This window comes from Carcharodon carcharias, chromosome 9, assembly GCF_017639515.1.
Source record: "Carcharodon carcharias isolate sCarCar2 chromosome 9, sCarCar2.pri, whole genome shotgun sequence".
Lineage (NCBI taxonomy): Eukaryota > Metazoa > Chordata > Chondrichthyes > Lamniformes > Lamnidae > Carcharodon > Carcharodon carcharias.
In genome coordinates, this window is record NC_054475.1 from 49137108 (window position 1) to 49160573 (window position 23466).

The 23466-nt window shown below is 47.2% G+C and overlaps 1 protein-coding gene across 1 annotated transcript in view; it reads right to left on the reverse strand.

The window, feature by feature from the left end:
* Positions 1–8235, reverse strand: part of LOC121282254 (olfactomedin-like protein 3) — a 35141-nt gene extending 26906 nt beyond the window's left edge. Inside the window, exon 1 of the mRNA XM_041195873.1 lies at positions 8023–8235. Within this exon, the coding sequence (XP_041051807.1) occupies positions 8023–8130 (108 nt within the window). The 5' untranslated portion in view covers positions 8131–8235. The remainder of the gene's footprint in view (positions 1–8022) is intronic.
* Between the last annotated feature and the right edge of the window lie 15231 nt (positions 8236–23466).

Genomic DNA, 23466 nt, shown 5'->3' on the forward strand with positions numbered 1-23466 from the left:
CCTCTTCTTTTTAATGACTTAAGGTGAAGGTTTGATGTACCTTTGACAATGAAGACGACTATTGCCAGCCTCAACATCCGCGGCAGCAGGGACGCACAGCGCAGGTTCCAGAACTTCTCGGTCCTCAGGGATGGGAAGTATGCGTTGTGCTTCCTGCAAGGAACCCATACCGTTCCGGGAGACGAAGCCACGTGGCTCCTGGAGTGGCGAGGGGGGGTCTACATGAGTCACCTAGCCTCCAATTCGGGCGGGGTGGCTATCTTGTTGGCCCCGCATTTTCAGCCGGAGATCTTGGGGGTCAAGGAGCCAGTGCCAGGCCGGTTGCTGCACCTGACTGTGCGTCTGGGGGGGCCGGTGCTTCACTTTGTGAATGTGTACGCTCCTCTGGGCACGCAGCAGCAAGCGAGCTTCTTTGAAGAAGTGTCCACTAATCTCGGCTCCATCGATGCTGGCGAGTGCATCGTCCTCGGGGGGGATTTCAATTGCACCCTTGGGGTCCGGGACCGTCATGGTACCCCGCACTGCACGCGAGGTGTGAGTAAGTTGCGGGACCTGGTCAGGTCCTTCGACTTAGTGGACGTCTGGCGAAATCTCCATCCTGACTCCAGCGTGTTCACCTTTGTGTCACCTGAAGTCGGAGCGTCCAGACTCGACCGCCTTTACGTTTCGAAGGCGTACGTGTCCTGTGTTCCGGCTGCTTTTATGCAGCAGGTTCCGTGCACGGACCACCGTCTGGTGTGGGCGGAGCTCACTTCGTTCTGCGCTCGGACGGGGTCCGCGTACTGGCATTTTAATAACCTGTTGTTGGAAGACCAGCGGTTCCTGGACTCGTTCCGTCGCTTCTGGGCCGGCTGGAGAAGGAAGCGGGGAGGCTTCCCCTCCTTGAGGCTATGGTGGGATGTGGGCAAGACTCACGTCCGAGTTTTCTGTCAAGACTACGCGAAGGGGTCGACAAAGAGACGCAAATCCAGGGTCGAGGAGTTGGAGAAGGAGGTGCTCGACCTGGAGGCACATCTCCGTCAGCCCGACGCGGACCCGGCCCTGCGGTCGGTGTACGATGAGAAGAAGGGCGCGCTGCGGGACCTGCAACTGGTCGGGTCTCGGGGCGCGTTCGTGAGGTCGCGGATCCGGTTCCTCAAGGAGATGGACCGTGGCTCCCCCTTCTTCTACTCGCTGGAAAAAAGGCACGGGGTCCGTAAGCAGCTCTTTACGCTGCTGGCCGACGACGGATCCCTTGTCTCGGATCTGGAGGGCATCAGGGCCATTGTCCGAGATTACTACACTGTACTGTTCTCTCCGGATCCGTCCAGTGAGGAAGCTTGCAGAGTTTTGTGGGAGGACCTGCCGCAGGTCGGCCCGGAGTGCGCCGGAAAGCTCGACTCCCCTATAAGTCTGGGGGAGCTGACTGGCGCACTCGACGGTCTTTCTAGGGGCAAAACCCCGGGACTAGACGGGCTGACCGTGGAGTTCTTCAGGGCGTTCTGGGACGTCTTGGGGAGCGACTTCGCAGGGGGTCCTGGGGGAGAGCATTACTACCGGGGAGATGCCCGTTTCGTGGCACAGGGCCGTGATTGCCCTGCTACCGAAGAAGGGGGATCTCTGCCTTCTTAAAAACTGGCGCCCGGTCTCCCTCCTCAGCACGGACTACAAAATCTTCGCCCGAGCCATGTCTTCTCGGCTCGGCATCGTGCTGGACCACATGATCCACCCTGACCAGTCCTACACCGTCCCGGACCGAACCATTTATGATAACATCCATCTGGTCCGGGACATCATCCACCATTCCCAGAGGGCTGGTCTGTCGAGTGCCTTCCTGTCTCTCGATCAGGAGAAGGCGTTCGACAGAGTGGATCACGAATACTTACTCGGAACTCTGCGAGCTTTCGGGTTCGGGATGCATTTTGTCGCCCGGATCCGACTTCTGTACACCGCCGCGGAGTGTCTAGTGAAGGTTAACGGGTCCCTGACGGCTCCCCTTCGCTTTGGGAGAGGGGTACGTCAGGGCTGCCCCCTGTCTGGCCAGTTGTATTCTATTTGCGTGGAGCCTTTCCTGCGCCTCTTGCGGAGGAGGTTGTCGGGATTGGTTCTGCGCGGGCCGGGCATCGGGGTGGTCCTTTCGGCTTACGCCGATGACGTGCTCCTTATGTTTAGTGACCCGGCTGACCTGCGGAGGATGCGCAAGTGCCAGGAGGTCTACTCTGCCGCTTCTTCTGCCAGGATCAACTGGGGTAAATGTTCTGGACTCCTGGTCGGTCAGTGGCAGATGGATCCCCTACCCGAGGAGCTCAGGCCTTTCACCTGGATCAGGACCAGCCTCCTCTACCTGGGGGTCCATCTCTGCCCTGCTGAGGAATCCTGGCCGGCAAACTGGCAGGAACTGGAGACGAAAGTCTCCGCTTGCCTGCGGCGCTGGACAGGACTGCTCCGAGTGCTCTCTTACCGATGTCGAGTTCTGGTCATAAACCAGCTGATCGCCGCCATGTTGTGGTATCGGCTGGTCACTTTGACCCCTCCCCCGGACTTTGTCACAAAAATCCAGAGATTGTTAGTCGACTTCTTCTGGGACAAAAGATTGCACTGGGTCGCTGCCGAGGTTCTGAGTCTCCCGCTTAGGGAGGGTGGTCAGGCGCTAGTGTGCCTACGCACACAGGTGGCGACTTTCCGCCTTCAGACCCTGCAGCGATACCTCTACGTCGAGCCTCCTCCTAGATGGTGTGTCCTGATGACTTATTTCTTCTGTCAGGTGCACGGCCTGAATTATGACGTGCAGCTCCTGTTTATAGAACAGCTGGGCCTCGGTGGCTCCTTGCAGGCGTTGCCCGTCTTTTTCCAGGACCTGATCAAAGTCTGGAAAGTGGTCGCCTCGCGACGCAGCTCTCCCCCGTCAGGAGTAGCGGCTATCGTCAGAGAGCCGCTGCTCAGGAATCCGCCCCTCCGTCCTTTTCAGTGGTTGGCGGAGAGGAGGGCTGTGGCCGCAGGGGTGACCAGGATCGGGGACGTGCTGGGTGGCAGAGGACTGGGCTGGATGCTCCCGCAGGAGTTGGCGCGACGCGCATCTGTGAGTATCCAGGTCGCAGCCGATGCCATCCAAGACCTGAGAACAGTCGTGCTCGGACCCAATGTTATTTTGGGTCTTGAGGTGGCCCAGGTGCGCGGTGGTCTTCCGTCTGAACGTTCCCCTGTTCGGACGGAATTTCACATTGGCCCCAAGCCCCGAACCCTCCCTCGGGTGCTGGTGCCCCGCAATATGAGCCGCCTCGGGGACATGCCCTCCGTGCCTTTTGGCACGGCAAAGAGGGGCTTTTTGTACGGACTGCTGCTGCACACCTTCTATTTTCGTGCCCTTGTCCGTCGACCGGACACACCCTGGCGTGCCTTGTTGCCATCCGGCGGCAGAGGCCCCCGATGGGAGGCCCTCTACGGAGGTGTCCTCCCCCTTTCTATCGGGGACCTGGGTTGGAGGGTGTTGCAAGCAGCAGTCCCCTATAATAAGAGGATGCATAGGTTCACGGACTCTTAGGACACGTGCCCTTTTTGCGGTCTTGTGGAGTCCGTGGACCATGTATACATAGGGTGTTGTAGGCTGCACTCCCTTTTTAGTTATTTGAAAAACCTTTTATTGATGTTTTGTTTGCACTTCAGCCCCACGCTCCTGATCTATGGGCACCCGGTGCGGAATGGGTTCGGGAAGGAGGTTGACCTCCTCGTGAACCTGCTCCTGGGCCTGGCCAAGTTGACCATTGGTCCAGGCAGCGGGCGATCGATGGGGGAGTCCCGCCTGATTGTTTGTCCCTCTTCTGCGGCTACGTTCGCTGCCGGATATCCCTGGAGAAGGAGCACGTGGTGTCTGCTGGCACTCTCGAGGCCTTCCGTGCTCGGTGGGCACCGCGGGGACTGGGGTGTTTTGTTGACCCCTTTAATCACATTTTGATTTAAAGTTTGTAAGTTTCCTTTAAACTTTGTTCTTGGTTTTACAGCTGACCTGAATTAGGGGCTGTGCCTGATTTATCCCAATTTTGTTGATTTGGTTTTCATTTAAAAGATTATCAAGAGTTCAAATCTCACCATGGCAAATTATGAAACAATGTAATTTCATCTGAATAGGAACAGATGGAAACGTGTTTGTACTCGAAAGAGTTACAATGAGGAGACCATAGGAACATGCTTTAGTTGTACAGAGCTTTTTCAGACCCTACCTGGAGTACTGTGATCTGTTGTGGGCACTACACCTCAGGGAGGACATAAAGACCTTGGAACAGGGTGCAGCAACAACAACAACTTGTTTTTGACAAAGTAAAACATCCGAAGAAGCTTCCCAGAAGTGTTATCAAATAAAATTTGATACCAGGACAAAGGAAGAGATATTAGGACAAAGAGGTAGATTTTAAGGAGGAAAGAGAGGTGGGGGAGTTTATGGAGGGAATTGCATAGTTTAGGGCCATTCACCAGAATGATATCAGGGCTGAAAGAGTTAAAGCATGAGGCCAGGTTACATAATGGCTTATATCCGCTTGAGTTTAGGGTTATCTAATTCATGTGTCTAAAATAATAAAGGGATTTGATATCCTTACCCAAGAAGGATTTATTGCTCTCAGTGGCAGAAGCTCTGATTGTTTCAGAATTCAGAGCCTTTTGTGGGTTTTCCCATTATCCTCTGTATGACAAACGTTTCCTGATTTCACACCTAAATGGCCTGGTTCTGACTTTAAGATTATGTCCTTTTGTTCTCAATTCCCTACCAGAGGAATTGGTTTCAATGTGTCTACATCCTAACAAATCCTTCTATCATTTTTAATAACTCAATTAGATCACCCCTCAACCTTCCAACTTAGAATGAGAATCATTGAGGTAGAATGACCATTCTGGTAGTGAAGTGGTGAGGGAAGAAGGGGATCAGTTTGAATGGTGGAAAAAGAGCATTAACAGGAGCTGGATTAGAATGTGCAGATCGACAGAATGACCTCAGAGAGTTGAGAAGGAGTGTCTTAATGACCAGGGTTGTTGGGGGAGTGGGTGGTTGGAGTTTTGTGAGGGCGGTGGTGAGTTCAATTGGGTTAAGTGGGGCACATTTTCCACTTGGGCAATGATCTAATGGAGTGGGTAGAGTTCCTGTTATACAACCCAGCTGATTTTCAATTATCCTTTGACAACCTTTGTACTTTAGACCTTGGAGCAGGCTTTTAAATAAGAAAAATACTCCAGGACCAGAGGGGTTAACATGTACATAGCTGAAAACAAAATTACCCAGGGCTTTTGATTGTATCCACTGATTTCCTTAACATGGGCAGAATCTATTTAAAGGTGCTCACCTATACTGAGGTATGTTGCCATGGATACTAGCAGCTGTCCATTGCTTTTCTCAAATGGCTACTCTTTGTGTGAGCCTGGTCATCGACAGACTGTTCAACTGTGAGGCCATCATAGTCTAGATCAATGTTCTCACTCAAAGCATATCCAATAGGATTCACTGAACGTAAGAACATAAGGACATAAGAAATAGGAACAGGAGTAGACCATTCGGCCCCTCGAGCCTGCTCATGGCTGATCTTGTGTTTCGATATCCACATTCCCATCTAACCCTGATAACCTTTGATTCCCTTGCCTAAAAATAATCTATCTACCTCTGCCTTAAAAAATATTCAATGACCCTGCCTCCACCACCTTCTGAGGCAGAGAGTTCCAAAGTCGCACAACCCTCTGAGAGAAAAAAATTCTCCTTATCTTTGTCCTAAAAGGGCAACCCCTAATTTTGAATCAGCACCCCCTAGTTCTGGACTCACCCACAAGAGGAAACATCCTTTCGACATCCACCTTGTCAAGACCATTCAGAATCTTGTATAATTCGATCAAATCACCCCTCACTCTTCTAAACTCCAGTGGAAACAAGCCCAGTCTGTCCAGCTTTTCCTCATAAGACAACCCATTCATTCCAGGTATCAATCTAATAAATCTCCTTTAAACCACCTCCAATGCATTTACATCCTTCCTTAAATAAGGAAACCAAAACTGCATACAGTATTCGAGGTGCGGTCTCACCAATGCCCTGCATAACTGAAGCATAACATCCTTACTTTTATGTTCAATCCCTTGCGTTATAAAGCATAGCATTCTGTTAGCCTTTTTAATTACTTGCTTACCTGCATACTAACTTTTTGTGACGCATTTACACCTAGGTCCCTCTGCACCTCAGAATTATGCAGCCATTCTCTATTTAAGTAATACTCTTCTTTTTTGTTCTTCCTGCCAAAGTGAACAACTTCACATTTTCCCACATTAAACTCCATTTGCCAGATCTTTGCCTACTCACTCAAACTATCTATATCTATCTGTAACCTCCTCATGTCCTCTTCACAACATACTTTCCTACCTATCTTTGTGTCATCAACAAATTTAGCTACTATGTCTTCATTCCCCTCATCTAATTCATTGATGTAAATTGTAAAAAGTTGAGGCCCCAATACAGGCCCCTGTGGAACTCCACTCATCACATCCTGCCAATCCAAAAAAGACCCATTTATGCATACTCTCTGCTTTCTGCCAGCCAATCAATCTACTATCCCTGCTAATATGTTATCCCCTACACCATGCGCTTTTATTTTCCGGAATAATCTTTGATGTGGCACCTTATGAAATGCCTTCTGGAAATCCAAGTGCAGTACATCTACAGGCTCCCCTTTATCTGCTGCAATGTTACTCCTTCAAAACACTCCAATAAATTGGTTAAACATGATTTTCCTTTCGCAAATCCATGCTGACTCTTCCGGATTGCCTTGATCTCTTCTAAGTGCTCAGCTATAACCTCCTCAATGATCAATTTCAACAACTTCCCCGTGACAGATGTCAAGCTAACTGGCCAATGATTTCCTGTTTTCTGCCTCCCTCCCTTCTTGAACAATTGCCAGGATTGGGAATCTTGGCTGATATTCTCCTTCCTAGCCCAGGGGACTGGAAGCTAAATGAACGGTCACTACCAGCATTCCAGTTCAGTTGGGGAGCCAACTGGGAATCTTCACCATCTGTTTTAGCTCAAATCACACCAGGCAGTGTGTTTACTAAGTCAACCACTGTAGAGCTCATTTTTGTGTTAAAGCTGAGGTTAAAAAGAATAAATCTTGGGCAGCAGATGCAATCTATGATGTAATAAATACCTTAAAATTTCCCTAGCACAGGGACACTACTCCATTAACCATTTCTATCAATTATAACTCATATCAGTTTAACTCGCATTAAGTCCCCCCAAAACTCAAGAAAATAAGCCACGCATTGCACCTGCCTGTACTGTACGGTATTTAAAAACTGGACTATTATGGGTTATTTAAACATGGAGATTACCCTTCTTGTCATTTGATACGCAATGTACCATGGCTGGGATTTTCCAGCCCCATCGTGGTGGGACTGGTCACGGGAGATTCAGATTTTTGGCGGGCCCGGATGATCCAGGTTGTGGTTGGAGACAGAAAGTCCTGCCCCTTGTGTATTACATCTTGCCCATTGCTAGACACGCTTACTTACATGACTGTGCTTGTGTAGTGCGACCGTATAGGTCCAGGTGACAGAGTTGGAGCTCTTTCAAGATCTCTTTCAAGGATTCTGATTCTCTACTCTGTAACCCAATGAGTGGGAATTCTTAGGATCACTGGAAATCACTCAGGAGAGTTTAATTTCCCTCAGTGCCCTGGTTCATACATTCACATAAAGTTCCATTTTGTGTTTTTCAAGGCATGCATTTGTCTGCTTAAATGGATTAAGAGTCATGTTAAAATCGCATGCAAATGCACTAACCAGAGCGATACCAAAAATTAAATCCCAAAATGTTTTAAAAAAACAGTAAAAATTCACTCAAAGAGGCAGGGAAAATGCAATGCTTTTATAAACGCATTGACAGCTGGGGAAATTAAATGTTAATTCCAATTTCCCAACTCACCACCTTGGAGACCAAGAGCCGATAAACTTTTAAAATTCTAATTGTTTCCTCTTTTGCAGATCAGAAACAGCATGATGAACAAGCATTGAAAGACTTACCTCGAAAGCAGACAGTCTTCTCTCGATGTATTCTCTGAACGAGGGCTGACTTTGCACTGACAGAACAATGGCTGAGACCACACTGAGATACTGGATCAATGTCCCCATCTTTTGTGAAGGTCCTAGATTGTGACTGTAAAAAGGAGCGTGCAGCTCTCTGAGTGTGAGTACTGAGAGGAGTGTGTGTCTGTGCTCTATCTTGAGTCTGGTTCCAGCTCATGGCTTTGGAATGCACCAACAGACAGGCAGGGGTCGGGGTTGGGGGAAGGATTGCGGGAGGGACCACACAATATTCTCAATCATCCACTTATTAATTCCATATGTTTTCTCCAGTGTTAGTTTTAATGGGTCAGGAAAAAATGGATCGCAGCAGAAGGAGATCTTATAATCAATCCAGCATCACGATAGACATCAAGAGCTGCACAACTATTTTAGGCCAGACCATGAAGTACATTTTTAATTATTGCCTTGTTTACAAGCCACTATAACAACAACGACTTCCATTTAAAGTGTGGATTTAGTGGCATAAAATGTCTCAAAGTGCTTCACAGGAGAACAAAATCAGACAAAATTTGACATTGAGCCACATAAAGAAGTGTTAGAACAGATGAAAGAGTATGTTTATAAAGTGTGCCTTAAAGTAGGAGAGAGAGCGAGAGAGAGAGAAAGAGAGATTTAGGGAGGGAATTCCAGAACTTAAGGCCTTGTTAGCTGAAGGCATGACTACCATTGGTGGAATGATGGAAAATAGAGATACCCAACAGCTCAATTTTGGGGTAGTGGGAATGGCTTCTAATCACTTAGCAAGGTCCTTTTCTAACAATTGGACACTATACAGTCCTAATCCAGCTGAGTTGACTCACCTGTGCACCTCAAATCCACCAAAATGAAACAAGGTGAAAGGGTTTGAAAATCCATGGCACTATTTCTTAATAAATGAAAGACATACATTTATATAGCACCTTTCACAACCTCAGAATGGCCCAAAGCACTTTACAATGAAGTAGAGTCACTGTTGTAATGTTGGAAGACAGCAGCCAATTTGCATACAGCAAGATCAAACACACAGTAACATGATATTTTTAGTCAGGGGCAAGCCAGGGCCTGAGTTTAACATCTCATCTGAAAGTTGGCATTTTCAACAATGCAGCATTCGGGAGTGTTAATCCTGATGTTGTGCTTAAGCCTCCGGATAGGTCTGGAACCCACAACCTCTTGAGTCTGAAGCATGTTCCTGATGGGAGGCTGGAGGCATAGGCTGCCGACTCGGCTCCTTCGAAGGCTATGAGGGCCTTGGGATTTGAGTGGATGAGGGAGCCCTTGCCAATGGCAGGAGAAATATTTGAAGGCAACTTGCCCATTTATTCCTCCTCGAGCGGTGAGTCCCTGCTCACCAGTCTGAAGAGGACAGGGAGCCCACCTCCTTCATAGGAGATGCCAGAGATAATAGCTGAGGTTAGAGATCTCTGCATGACAGCTGGATTCCTGTCACAATGAAGAAGTGCTTCAATCATAAAATCCAGGCCTCTTCATGTAAAATATTAGCTAGAGCATGGTTCTAATGTAGAAACAGCGCAGAGATTCTGCTTTGTTTTGTGGGAATTAGGGAGCTCAGCACTGACTCTTTGGAGTTCCCCATCCCAGTGCACATCTAGGTGGTCCCCTATGGTTGTTGCTGAAGACAGTCATGTGGGTAGCTGCAAGCATTTTGGATTCATGTGGTTAAGTCACATCACTGCTGATTGAAATAACATCATTAGATGTAAGGACAAAGGGGAACAGTCCAGTTACATGAGCTAAAGGCCAGATTATTGCTTTGAAATATTTTTCATTGCAAAGCCATTGCTTTCTCTGAAGCCAATAGTTGCTTTTGAATTAAAAATGACCCAATTTTTGTTTCCTTTGGAATTCTGGGCTGTAATTAGATGAATATTATGATCAGTGACTCTATCACTGAGCTATCCCACTAGACTCCTGATAATTGAATGAGTTGACCTCAACAGATAATGTAAGGCCAACTTACTTTACACAATGTCTGGTATTCTGGGAGTATTGTTAGTTGCAGAAGGTGACAAGGGCTGGAATAGCAGGGGCCAACATCCAAGCAATGACTGCCCATTGTCCATTCTGGCTCAGAGGGAGGAGTAGGAGAGTGTAATGGTGCCCGGGATTTTGCTTTAAATGCAGCCTTCAACTGACACAGTGAAGTTACAGCATTGCAGCCAAAGGAAAGAGGAGACCTAATGAGTCTGTGCACAGGCACCCAGCGCCTTCTTTGGCAGCTCAAAGTGGAATTGGTTGGTTCCTTGTGCATGAAGTAAGCCTTAGACCTCTGCGCATAGAATGGCCCCACCATCACCTGACTGAGGTACTCTCTCTCTTTTATGACTACTATAGATGTAGAACAACAACTATCGTTTTGTAATCAGGCAGCTAAGTCAGCAGTAGTGAGTGTATTTCTCTGATGACTCCTCCATACTTGTGAATTGGAAAGTGAGTTGCTACATGTTTCATGGTCTGTTCTTAGTGACCGCAGTCTCACACTGGAGAGTCTTTAATTTTCCATTCATGCATCAAGTATTCTCATTTCCGTGGTTTGTGTGTAAATGATTTAGAGTTGCCCATGAGCTAGCTTGGGATCTTCTGCATTGTATCTTTCACAGAATGTTTTTGTGCAACTTTTTGTATATTCCATTTAGATTTCAAAATTCGTCTGGGTGAAGTCACAACATTGAAGATGAAGTATATGGGTCCAAAAGAGCTCACACAGTATTGAGGGGAGCTGTTATTTTCCTTTTGAATGGGGAGATGCTCGTTTTCCTCAATTCGCTGAACTTCTATAGAGTTGCGGCATCACAACAAATGGATAGGAGGATGATGGGCAACAGCATGGGGAGCCATGGTGTTGGGGTTGGTTCGAGAGTTCCAATCATATATCGCATAGCAGTTCCCCATTTGGTTGGGTTGTAGTCGCCTTTTCAGAGAGCAGAATGGAAGGCTACTCGCTGCTTGGGGCTGACCAATTTCAGTGTGTGATGTTTTCACTTTCAACTTCATAGCTTCAAAAGCCCTACAGTGTGGTGACTGCTAAAGTCACCAACATATAGGGCTGGGATTGGTGCACTTGAGAACACTAGCTTTGGCCATTTCGAATTAGGGGCTTTGTGCATATTGGTAATGTGCAGCTCCAGTATCTTGATGGCAGTGGCTTTGTCTTTATTTGGAAGGCAAATGTTGATTATGTGATGGTTTTCTTCATGTGTATGGTAGTCGTAGTGGCTAATTATGAGTTTGTATCCATGGATACAGTAGTGGCTGGCCTGTTAATTATTGGAGACATGATTCCTGGAATGGAAAGATATCAATGTTATGCATCTTTCACATTCATGAGATTTTGCACTTATCCTGGAAAAGTCCCTTAATGTTGAGTTGGAAGATCTTTGTTCCAGGACCCACCTGTCATGTTCCTTGGCTCTGAAGAGGACGGTAATGGTTTGTTACTCTGAAGACCTGCAGATTGTTCATTAATGTTTAGCTGCCAGGTTGATGTCATCAGTTATGATTTCTCACTTATCAGAGTAGGCTGCGTGAAGGCTGCTCTCTCCCACTCCTGACAGATCCTGAGACAGAGAAGCCCATGGTTCTAATCAACAATATCTCACCCACTCCTCACATTTGAGCTTTGCAAAGTATATTTAGCTGGGGGATCTGATTCCTTCCCCCTAAATCCTCATACCAATTTACTCCTGGCCAACTCACCTACCCTCTGGACTCCTGCAGTAGCTGACATCACTGATTCCCTTTCCTTAGGCACTGTTTAAAAACCCCAACCTCAGCCCATCCACTCGCTGCCTCTACTGTCCCAGCCACCACCCATCTTTAACCTCACTTTCCTTCCAAAGTTTTCAAATGTTTTTTCACTTCCCTGTTCCGTGTCCACCTCTTCAAAACCACTGTTTGAATCTCTTCATTCCGGCCTCTGACCAACCTTCAGACAGCACCAAAGCAATCCTAACCCAAGTCATGATTGTATTATCACTCCTTGACATCTTCACAGTGTTTGATACAGTGAACCATACCACTCTGCAGTTCAACTCCAAGTGATTAGTTCTGAAGAAAGGCTATCGAAGTGAAATGTTAACTCTGTTTCTCTCTCCACGGGTGCTGCCAGATCTGCTGAGTATTTCCAACATTTTCTGTTTTTATTTCAGGTTTCCAGCATCCAGAGTATTTTGCTTTTATGTTAGTGCGCAATACCTTGTTAATTGTTTTTTGTAACTACTTCTTGGAATCTAATGCAAAGCCAATAATGCTGCAGATGATGGAAATTTGAACTATAAACAGAAGATGCTGGAAATACACTTGAGATCAGTTTTGCAATCTAAATTAGCCTTGGACAGAACAGTCAGGTAAACAATTTGTCCATGTTGGAGGCAGGAACTTGGCAGAGTGCATTGTTAAATCACTGACAAGATGTTTGCCTAAAGGACTGCCAAGTCTTGGAGAATGCCCAAGGGAGTCTGTGTGGAGTTTGGCATTGTGCTGAAATGGGTCCAGTGGTGTTTGATTACATTTCCACTTACTTTCTTCTTTGTTTATTCTCTTGGTCACAGATCAGTTTAACACTTTGGATAAATTAGTAAACATCTGCTACAGGAAATGGATTTTTTTTCATTCACAGGATTTGGATGTCGTCACGAAGATCAACACTTATTTTGCATCCTTAATTGCCCTTGAATTGGTGCTGGCAATCCATCTTCTGGAATATAACTAGGTAATTTCACTGGCCAGTTAAAAGTCAACCACATTACTATTGGTCTTAACTCACATATAGGCCAGATCATGTAAGGATGGCAGATTTCCTTCTCTAAAGACAGTTATTAAACCAACTTTACAACAATCTAGCAATTTCATGATCAAGATTACTGATAAGAACTGTTTATTTTAAATCTTAATTTATATTCCGCAGCCATTATGATGGGAGTTGAATGATCTCAGGACATTAGTCCAAGGGCAAAATTTTTAGCTCCATGGGTGGGCATGTGCCCAACCCACTCGAGCGTAAAATGACATGCTTTGAGGTCGGAAGAGCGTCCTGACGTCAATGCGCGGTCGCGCAATATTTCATTTGACTGGCATGCTCTGGAGTCGGCAGCGGGCCCGCTGTCAATTAAAAGGCCTGTTAAGGCCATTAAAAAGATAATTGAGAGAAACTTCTTGCTGCCCGGGCGGGATGAAGTTTCCCAAAGAAAACAAAAATAAGATAAAAAATGTAAAATTTAATTAATAATATGTCCATGTGACAGTCACATGAGGGGACATTTTATTAAATTTTTCATTTCTTTATTCATTTTTTTTAACACTCTTCATCTCCCTCAGGGAAACTATCAAGCACGTGATTGGCCCGCGCATCGTGAAATCGCCTTCTGGCCTTGATTGGGGTGGCGGTCGACCTCCTGACCTCCTCCCCGCCCCACCACTGAGCCCGCCCGACAAGGGCAAAATTCTGCCCTGGGTTTCTGCATTACTGAGTTATTTAATCTGATCAGTTACAAAGTCTACAAGTCTACAACTAGAACTAGGGGACACAGTTTAAAAATAAGGGGCCTCCCATTTAAGGCAGAGATGAGAAGAAATTTTTTCCCTCAGAGGGTTGTGAATCTTTGAAACTCTTCTCCAGAGAACAGTGGAGGCTCTGAATACTTTTCAGGCAGAGGTAAATAGATTCTTGACTAACAAGGGAGTCAAAGATTATTGGGGGTAGGCAGAATGTGGAATTGAAGCCACAACTAGATCAGCCATGGTCTTATTGAATGGCGGAGCAGGCTCAAGGAGATTTCCGGCTCCTAATTCATATATTTGTATGTACAACTGAATGTGCTTACAGGATAAGGAGTTGTTCTGCCTGGTAGGGCAGGGGTTATATGTGTTCACCGTACACCACATGGACAATACCTGAAATGTATTAGATGTTGAAAATAGGTAACATATAGCCAGAGGGTCTTTTTTTTTAAAGTAGGATTTCCTTTCCCCCTTGACTGGAAAGCGCTGGCGTATGGTTTCACAGCTGCGAATCACAACCCGTCACCTCAGCTGTTGCCGTAGGAATGGGACAGAGAATGCCACCTGTGTATGTCACCAAGTTATTGAGGGTAGATGGATATTCTGGCATTGTGCCTGGCAACCTCTGGCGAGGGGTGATGATGTGGGAGGGGAGCAGCATCTGCAGAATGTCCCTCTGGTCTGCAGAAAGATTCCCTTGTTAAAACTTGGGGTATTTTCAAAAACTGATTCTTCTTCAACAGTTCCACAATATCTACTGTAATTGGTTCTTGTTCTTTTTGAGTTGGACCGTGTGGGGCTGCATGGCCAGCAGTGGTCATCGTAACCCTGGTTACAGTCTACTCCAGAAGGCCTGCCCAGCACCATCTCTATTTGAAACTGGTGGACAAATTCCAATCAGGGGCTTTGTAGGCTGGATCACCTAAGAATATTCTTTTACAAATAAAACAATGTAGAATTCAGTACTGTGACAACAATTGAATGCTGGTGATATAAGCAATGCTCATCAGTTCAATAACCATTCACTGCTCCTCCTGATATTGTGACTCAGGAAAGGAACTTACGAAATTAAGGAATCACAGACATAAATTCCATTCCTACCATTTGAACTGGCTTGGCAGCAAAAGAAAAGAAAGACTTACATTTTATGCTCACATAACCTCAGGGCATCCCAAAGCACTTCAGAACCATTGAAGTAATTCTGAAGCTTTTTTTATTCATCCATGGGATGTGAACATCACTGCCTGGGCCAACATTTACTGCCCATCTCTAATTGCCCTTGAGACAGTGGTGGTGAGATGCCCTCTTGAACCGCTGCAGTCCATGTGGTGTAGGTACACCCACAGTGCTGTTTGGGAGGGAGTTTCAGGATTTCTAGGACCCAGCGACAGTGAAGGAATGGTGATAAAAGCAAAATACTGCAGATGCTGGAAATCTGAAACAAAAACAGAGAATGCTGGAAAAACTCAGCAGGTCTGACAGTATCTGTGGAGTGAAAAACAGAGTTAATATTTCGAGTTTGTATGACCCTTCTTCAGAGCTGAAGGGAAGTGGAAATGTGATGAAATTTATACTGTTTAAGCGGGGTGGGGCAGGTGGAGCTGGATAGAAGGTCAGCGATAGGTGGGGACAAAGGAAATATTGACAAAGATGTCATGAACAAGAGGACAAAGGGATTGTTAATGGTAGTGGTTAGTGCTAAAAAAGTTGGTAATAGTGGCGTAAAGGTAAGAAAGCAAAATGTGATTATAGCAGAACAAGGATAGCATTGTGTGAAAGAACAAAATGGAACAAGTAGCAAATGGCCCTGTAGGAACGGTAATATATTTCCAAGTCAGGATGGTGAGTGGTTTGGAGGGAAACTTCCAGGTGGTGATTTTCCCACTGTGTCGTCACTGTTGTAATTGAGGGAAACAGATCAAAAAATCTGTTCAGCCCAAGATCCTGCAAACAGCACTGGGACAAAGGCCAGATTTTTTTTAGTGATGATGGTTGAAGAATAAACATTGGCCACTGGAGAGACTATTCTTTATAATAGTTCCATGGGATTTTTTACACCTACCTGAGAGGGAAGATGTGACCTCAGTTTAGGATCTCATCCAAAAGACAGCACCTCTGACAGTGTAGTGCTCTCCCAGTAATGCACTGGAATGTCAGCCTAGATTTTGTGTTAAAGTCCCTGGAATGGGACTTGGACCCGCAAAAGTGCTACCCACTGAGACACAGTTGACAGATTGCATAGTACAGCAAACTGCTATGTCCCAGGCTGCGACTTATCTGCTGTTGCTGTGCTTTTAAATGCTTGGCTTTGACATGTGTTTAATTCAAATAATCCTAGGTTCCAGTGAAAATGAAGCTTACAGCAGAAGAGAGCTAAGCAGTTCAGATAGCAAAGGTTAGCCTCACCATAGAAAAGCCATGCATGACATATCAGAAATTACCCAAACCTTCCAACAGAAGATTTGTTATCAAACAAGCACATCTTTTCTGGAAAACGCTTTACATTTTTCAGGATCCTGAAATGCAGAAAGGAAATTAGTTTCTGGAGATACTCAGTCCAACTCTGCAGTCTTTCTAAACAGTCTCCAGATGTGGAAGGCGGCTTAGGTTGTGCATCATAACAAATGGATTTCAGGTAAAGACCCTGTTTTTATGTTTATTGTCTGTTTGAGACTGTCCAACTAGTGAATACCCTAAAGCATATCCTTCCCCATACAAAATCTCCCTTTGCTTAATTTGCATGATGGTTATTGTTGGTTCAGTATTAAAGCCAAAATAATTTACTCTGCCATTTTTCTGCAGGATTTGCTCCCTTTGTAGGGAACCATGCTTTCAGGAATGCAGGTTCGAGAATTTAATTCCAATGTTGTATCACTCTCTCTGTTCTGTGCTTTCTTTAAGCAGGATTCTTTGAGTAGTTCATCCTGGTTTCTTGTCTACACTCCATTTTGTTAATACGTAAGGTGAAGAAGCTACTTTCTTTTTATTACATTGCTCTGCACCCGTTTCTTGTCTTAACTCATTATCCGAATGAAGTTAGGGAACCTAACAGCATTAGAAACAGAACAGCAGTAGCTCTTACCACCTCTTGAGCCTACTCCATCATTCAATAAGATCATGGATGATCTTGGACCTCAATTCCACTTTCCTGCTCAGTCGTCACATCCCTTGATCCCGCGAGAGTCCAAAAATCTATCAATCTCAACCTTGAAAACACCAAATGACTGAGCATCTATAGCACTTTGAGATAGAAAATTACAAATCTTCATAGTGGCATAGTGGTATTATCAAGGGGCTAACATTCCAGAGACCTGGGTTTGAATCCTGCCACAGCAGATGGTGAAATTTGAATTCAATAGGAAACCTGGAATTAAAAGTCCATGAATTTTATTGTCATTAAAAATCCTAAAGCCCCTTTGGAGAAGGAAATCTGCAGTCCTTACCTGGTCTGTCCGATATGTGACTCTAGACCTGCAGCAATGTGGTTGACTCTTAAATGTCCTCTGAAACAAGGACAATTAGGGATGGGCAATAAATACTGGCCTAGCTAGTGACACCCACATCCAATGAATTAAAAAAAACAATGCTGTGAAAGATGAAACTCCTCCTCGTCTCAGTCTTCAATGATTGGGCCTTTATCCTCAGGCTGCGTTCCTGTGTTGTAGAATATCAAGTCAGGGGAAACAGCCTCTCAGCATCCAACTTCTATCTTTCAATCACCTCACATTCTTCTAAACTCCAGAGAGTAGAGGCCTATTCTACTCAATCGCTCATCATAGGATCACCATCACATTCCAGGAATCAATCTTTTCATGAGTAATTATTGACAAACTACTAAGCTGAGATGGGTGGCAGATCAGCAACCCTCTGTCCTCAGCGAATGTCCATATCAATGATGTTGAGGGAATCAGTGAACTGCAGCCCATGATAACAACCAGGACTGCTTATATTTAAGGAACTTCCTGATCTGTAGGCCTCACTCCTACAGTTTGATGTGCATTTATATATTGAGCCACTTGGGTGCCTCCAATCTTCCATCTCTGTGAAAACTTTTTGTATTCAGTTGTTTAAGATCATTGTTGAAGATAATTGGCAAAATAACCCAGGGGAGATGAGGTGAAATATGAGTTGTTACAATCTGGAATGCACTTCCTGAATGAGTGATGGAAGTAGATTCGATGGTAACTTTCAAAAGGAAGTTGGATAAATAAATAGGTCAAATATAGGCAAGGAAACCTCCTGCTAATCACCATCAATCACTCTCCCTCAGTTAATGAATCATTGCTCCTCTGCATTGAACCCCACTTGGAAGAAACACTTGAGGGTAGCAAGGGCACAGAATGCACTCTGGGTGGGGAATGTAAATGTTCATCACCAAGAGTGGCTTGATAACAACAAGTTTGAGTGAGCTGGTAGAGTCTTGAAGGACATATCTGCCACACTGAGTCAGTCGCAGGTGGTTAGACAGCTAACATGAGCGAAACCAGCTTGACCTACTCTTCATCAATTTACTTGTTGCAAATGCATCTGTCCATGACAATATTAATAGGAGATTTCATTTTATTCATTCAAAGGATGTGGGCTTTGCTGGCTAGGCCAGCATTTATTGCTCATCGCTAATTGCCCTTGAGAAGGTAGTGATGTGCTGCCTTCTTGAACCGCTGCAGACCCTGTGGGTGTAGGTACACCCACCGTGCTGTTAGGAGGGGAATTCCAGGATTTTGACACAGTGACAGTGAAGGAACGGTGATATATTTCCAAGTCAGGATGATGAGTGACTTGGAGGGGAACTTATAGGTGATGGTGTTCCCATCTATCTGCTGACAAGAAAAAAATGCACCAAACTGTGTCTATGCAACACATTCAAGCACCTGACAGCAGAACTCAAAAAACATCAGTCCCTAGATATATCTTTAAATTACATTTCACCGCAGCCATTTCATCTGCCCTGGGTCAAGGTATCAGCGAAATTGTAAAGACCTCCTGGCCGATTGGCCTGTCCACCAAACAACCGTATGGGCTACATAAAATCGATCTCAACTGCTTCCTTAATAGGCTCTATTGCCCACTTAATTGTTGGTGGGCATGCGTGGCAATCGGAAGCATGCCCACCGAGTGAAAGATTGTGCGAGTGCGCAATGACATCGGGGCACACATCTGACATCTTCCTACGTGATTTCATCTGCTGTCAGGTCAGGCATGTGCCCATAAATCCAGCGCAAAATTCTGTCCCTTGTTTTTAATAGAGAATCCAAGGGCTGCGTTTTCCGTTAGTTGGGCGGGCGGAGCTGACCCAATCACGGGCGTGGAGCCGATCACCATGGGCGATTTGGGCCGCGCCGCCATTTTGTGTGGACAGGCCAATTAAGGCCCACCCAGCGCATTTCACACTCCCGATAAGAGTGGGATTTTCAAAATTGTGGTGGGCGTGTACAGATTGCTGGTTCCAATAGGGACCCGGCAGTCCGTATAAAGAAAAGCCAGGCAGCCTCCTTTGGGCTGATCACCATGGCCATTGACTGGTGCAGGGGGTCTGCACAGCAGGCTCCGGTGGAGGGAAGGCCAGAGGAGGGGGGGTAGACTGCAGGGTAGGCCTGCGGGGGGCCTAATGTGCCCCTCACTTCTCTGATGCCTGCCTTGATGCCTTTCTTGAGGAGGTGGTAGCACAGCGAGAGGTCCTGTTTCCCCAGGATGGGAGGAGGAGGGCCCCCCACATTATGAAGCGGGCCTGGCAGAAGGTGGGATAGGTGGTCAGCTCCCAAGATGCTGTCCGTCGAATAGAGACCCAGTGCAGCAAGCACTTCAATGATTTGTTGCGCTCTGGAAGGGTGAGTACCATGTGAGCCTTGGCCATTTAACCCAGCAGGTAGCCTTAGCCTTTTAGGACCACCCCCCACGTCTTACTGTCGTTACTGCATTGGGCATTTGGCGCATGCTGGGTGGGCAAACAGATAGTGACCATGCTTACATCAGCCAGGTTGAAGAGAAGTTGGGTTCTCCCTGCACCATGTGTTGGTCTTTGTCACACTTGAGTAGTCTGCTGGCAACCTGAAGGAGAGGCAGCTAGACACGTACTCAGAACTCCAACACATGTTTTATTGATGGTGATGAGATGGTGGAAAGGGACTCTCAAAGTGCCGTGGCCAAGAGCCATCTGCTGGCCTCGGCGCCACACCTAGTTGCGCCTTCTTGCCATGGGCTCTAAGACCCGTGTGTTATTGAAAGTGATTGACGCCGAATGTGTCCAAGGTGTTCATTGGGGGAGAGGGTTGGGAGCAGCTGTACTATCTTCTGGTGACTGATCAGCAGTAGTGTGGACAGGAGCCGCTGAAGGCCTCAGATGTGCCACTGTGGTTGGGGTGCAGTGTGCGCGTGCAGAGTACATGAGCGAGCTGCCCCAATAAATCCGCTTCTCTGTTCTGCAGGCAAAAACTGAACACAACACCCAAGAGCGTTTGTGCACTGGTGGTGGCCAGGCCATGCTGCACACACTGACCCACTTCAAAGAACAAGCCACGGAGCTGGAAAGGAGCCAGGGCGGCTGGGGGTGGGGGGGGTGGCAGGTGTCGGTGAGGCTGGGGTGCAGCGGCCAGGTATTTGAGGACCACAGTCCCATCCACCCTGTCTCCTCACCATCCAAAGCACTGATGGTTGCTGCAATCGTTAATGCTGCAACACTGCTCATTCACAGACTGACACAGTCAGACGTGTGGGTCATATACAAAGGTCCCTTGGCCCCTTGAGGATGTGTGTCTCTAGCACCTTCCAAAGTCACCTTATCCCATTTCTGACCACTATCCCCAAGACCTAACATGGCATGGCATCACTGCTGCACATCCAAACACTTATTGCATCTTAGGAGGGTTTGTACCTCCATCACCCTTTCAGCCAGTGCATGCCACATTACTCTGTCCAAAAGGTCCTCGGCACCTCACCTGTCAACCTCATGGCACTCAACTTAAATAAATGCCACCACGTTAGTCATCTCTCTGCCAAGGGGAAATTTTGCCTTCTGTCCACCCGGTCTATGCCCCTCATAACGGTATGAAGGTCAATAATGTGACCTGTCAATCTCCTGTGCTCCACGGCAAATGTCACAAGTGTATGCAATGTTTCCTCATAACTCCAACTCTCCAGGCCAACATGCATTCAGGTCAGGAACCTCTGCACTCTCCACTCCAATGCCATTCCTCCCATGAAGCACAGATCACAACTGAACGCAGAAGTGTAGCTGTGGCCTTGACAGTGTTTTTTGCACTTGCAACATGACATCCCTTTTCTTACATTCTGTTCCTTGGCTAATAAAGGCAAGCCTGGCTCTTACCTTGTTAAATGTCTTATGTTCTTGTTGTGCTACCTTAATGGTTCTGCCCAGACAGATCCCTGTAATCGTCCTTACTTTCCTCAGTCCTACCATTTCTCCTGTATTTCTGTACCTTGTTTGTCTTGCCCAAGTGCATAACCTCACACTTATCCATGTGGAATTCCTTAGGCCATCTGACCAGCCTGTCTGTATGCACGTGTAATGTTTAGTCCTCCACTTGACTATTTACCATCCCACCAATGTTCATCTCCTTAGGTTCTTGAAGGTTAAGTGCATTATGACCCTGGGGGTGGAAAGGGATGAATTGTGTTACTGACTGAACGCTAACTGATCCACTGTCCTTGTTATTAATTTTAGCATCACGACCACATGGCCGCCAGGAGGACGTCCAGAATTCCACTTCCACACCTGAGGGACGTCAATTGTCACGAACATCATGTCATTTCAGCAAGACAGGCACCAGCGCAGTGACTACCACATCGGTGGGGATTATGACGTCAGCTAGTGTTCCAGGGCACAGTGGAAAGGGCACCTCACAATCGCTGGAGGAGTTGGCACGGACAGAGAGTGCCGATAGCACCAGCAGCCAGGGGACTGCAGGGGACCAGGCACATGCTGAGTCGGGCTGTGATGATGTGCCTCTGGAGATGTCCGCCATGCAGCAGCTGCAGGAAAAGTGGCTGGGTGCGCGGGACCATCTGGCAGGGTTGCATGAGAATGTGCTTCACTTGGTCTCTGTGGTGGAGGAATCCAGGCAGTGTGTCAGTGATAGCATGAACCTCATGTCAGAGCATCAGGCTTCCTCCATTAAGAGATTGGCGACTCTCATGGAGAGGGACTTCTAACAGATTGAGAGTCATCTGATTGGGTTATGCTCTGACCTGCAAGCCCTCACAGCGCTAATGGCCACAGGTGGTCATCCATCTGCTGTGAGCAGGGAGGTCCAGTGTGACCTCACGTCGGTGCAGCAGCTGCCTGTTGTCTCTGCGAGATCCTCTCAGGGTGCTCCGCATGAGGGCAGCAGCTCCTCTGCCCCTCTGCCTGTGACCGTTGCATCTGTTGAGGCTGTGACAACTGGGGAGGTGTCAGATCTGGAACTGACCATTCCCTCCCAGGCGGGGCCATCACAGGCTCCATGGGCCAGAGGACGTCCGCCAAGGTCATCGAGCCCAACAGGACAGCAGCGACAGCAGGCTGTCTCACAAGCCACTACGAGCGATGGGGCGGCACCAAGACAAGGCACCCGCAAACGTAAGCATAAGGCACGTTAGGCACTCCACGGGTTTCTCACTGGTGCTTTTCTGTTGCCTCTAGATTAGGGAATTTATTTTTGTGGACGTTTTGTAATGTTTGCGCCATCTGATAGATGGCAATAAAGTCCACATTTGTGACCATGGCTGAGGGTGTCTCCTTTGTACTGCATTTGTCTGTTTCACAGACATATCATGAGTGTTTGAGTGGACATTGATGTTTCTGTACTAAGCCCTTAGTTGCAGCTGATGAGGTGGAAGATGTAACACCTAAGTGCTGCGTATGGATGCGCCAGGCAATGCTGGTCTTGCAGATCCATGTGTGTGGAGCTAGCTGAAGGTTCATTGGATTAAAGTGTCCTGGATGTCCCTGCTTCCTTGGTGTAGTTGCGGGTCGGCGTGCTGCCCTTCATCATTGCCCTGTGCTTCCTCATCCTCTGAACCATTGCTGGATTCATCGTGTGCAGCCACATCCACTGCGTCAAGGTCTTCATCATCAACTGCATCCCCCCTTTCCAGCGCAAAATTGTGCAGAGCGCAGCGTGCTACCATTATCACAGCTCCTCAGCTTCTGTTCTTGGATGGCGGAGAAGCGTCATGAGCGACCTTCTGAGGGGATAGCCATTGTCACCCACCAGCCATCCATCCAGCCGAGCCAGAGCACTGAAGAGCCCTGGCACCTGGGAGAGTCTGAGAATGTAGGTGTCGTGCGAGCTGCCTGGGTACTTTGCACAGACTTATAGAATCTGCATCCTGTGATCACACACTATCTGAACGTTCATGGAGTGGAAGCCCTTCCTGTTGACAAAGGCACCGGGCTCACCTGCTGGCATCTTGATGGCCACATGTGTACGGTCTATTGCACCCTGGACGCGGGGGAAGCCAGCAATGGCCGCGAAGCCTCTGGCTTGCTGTGCCTGACTTGCCTGGTCACATCGGAAGTGGATGAAGGTCAATGCACATCTGAACAGAGCATCTGTAACCTGCTTGACACAAGTGTGGACAGCTGACAGGAAGACACTGCAAGGATCACCCACCGAGCCCTGGAAGGAGCCTGATGCATAGAAGTGGAGGGCAATTGTGGCCTTCAGAGCTGCTGGCATAGGGTGTCCACCCACACAGTTAGGAGAGATCTCAGGGCCCATCATCTGACAGATGTAGTTGACTGTTCCCCTTGACAGTCGGAGTCTCCTTTGGAACTGCACTTCAGTCATATTGAGGTAACTGCTCTGCTGCCTGTATATCTTGGCAGCAGGATAGTGGCGTCTTCTGCAGCGCCTTCCACCTTGGGCAACCTCTTGGCCCTGC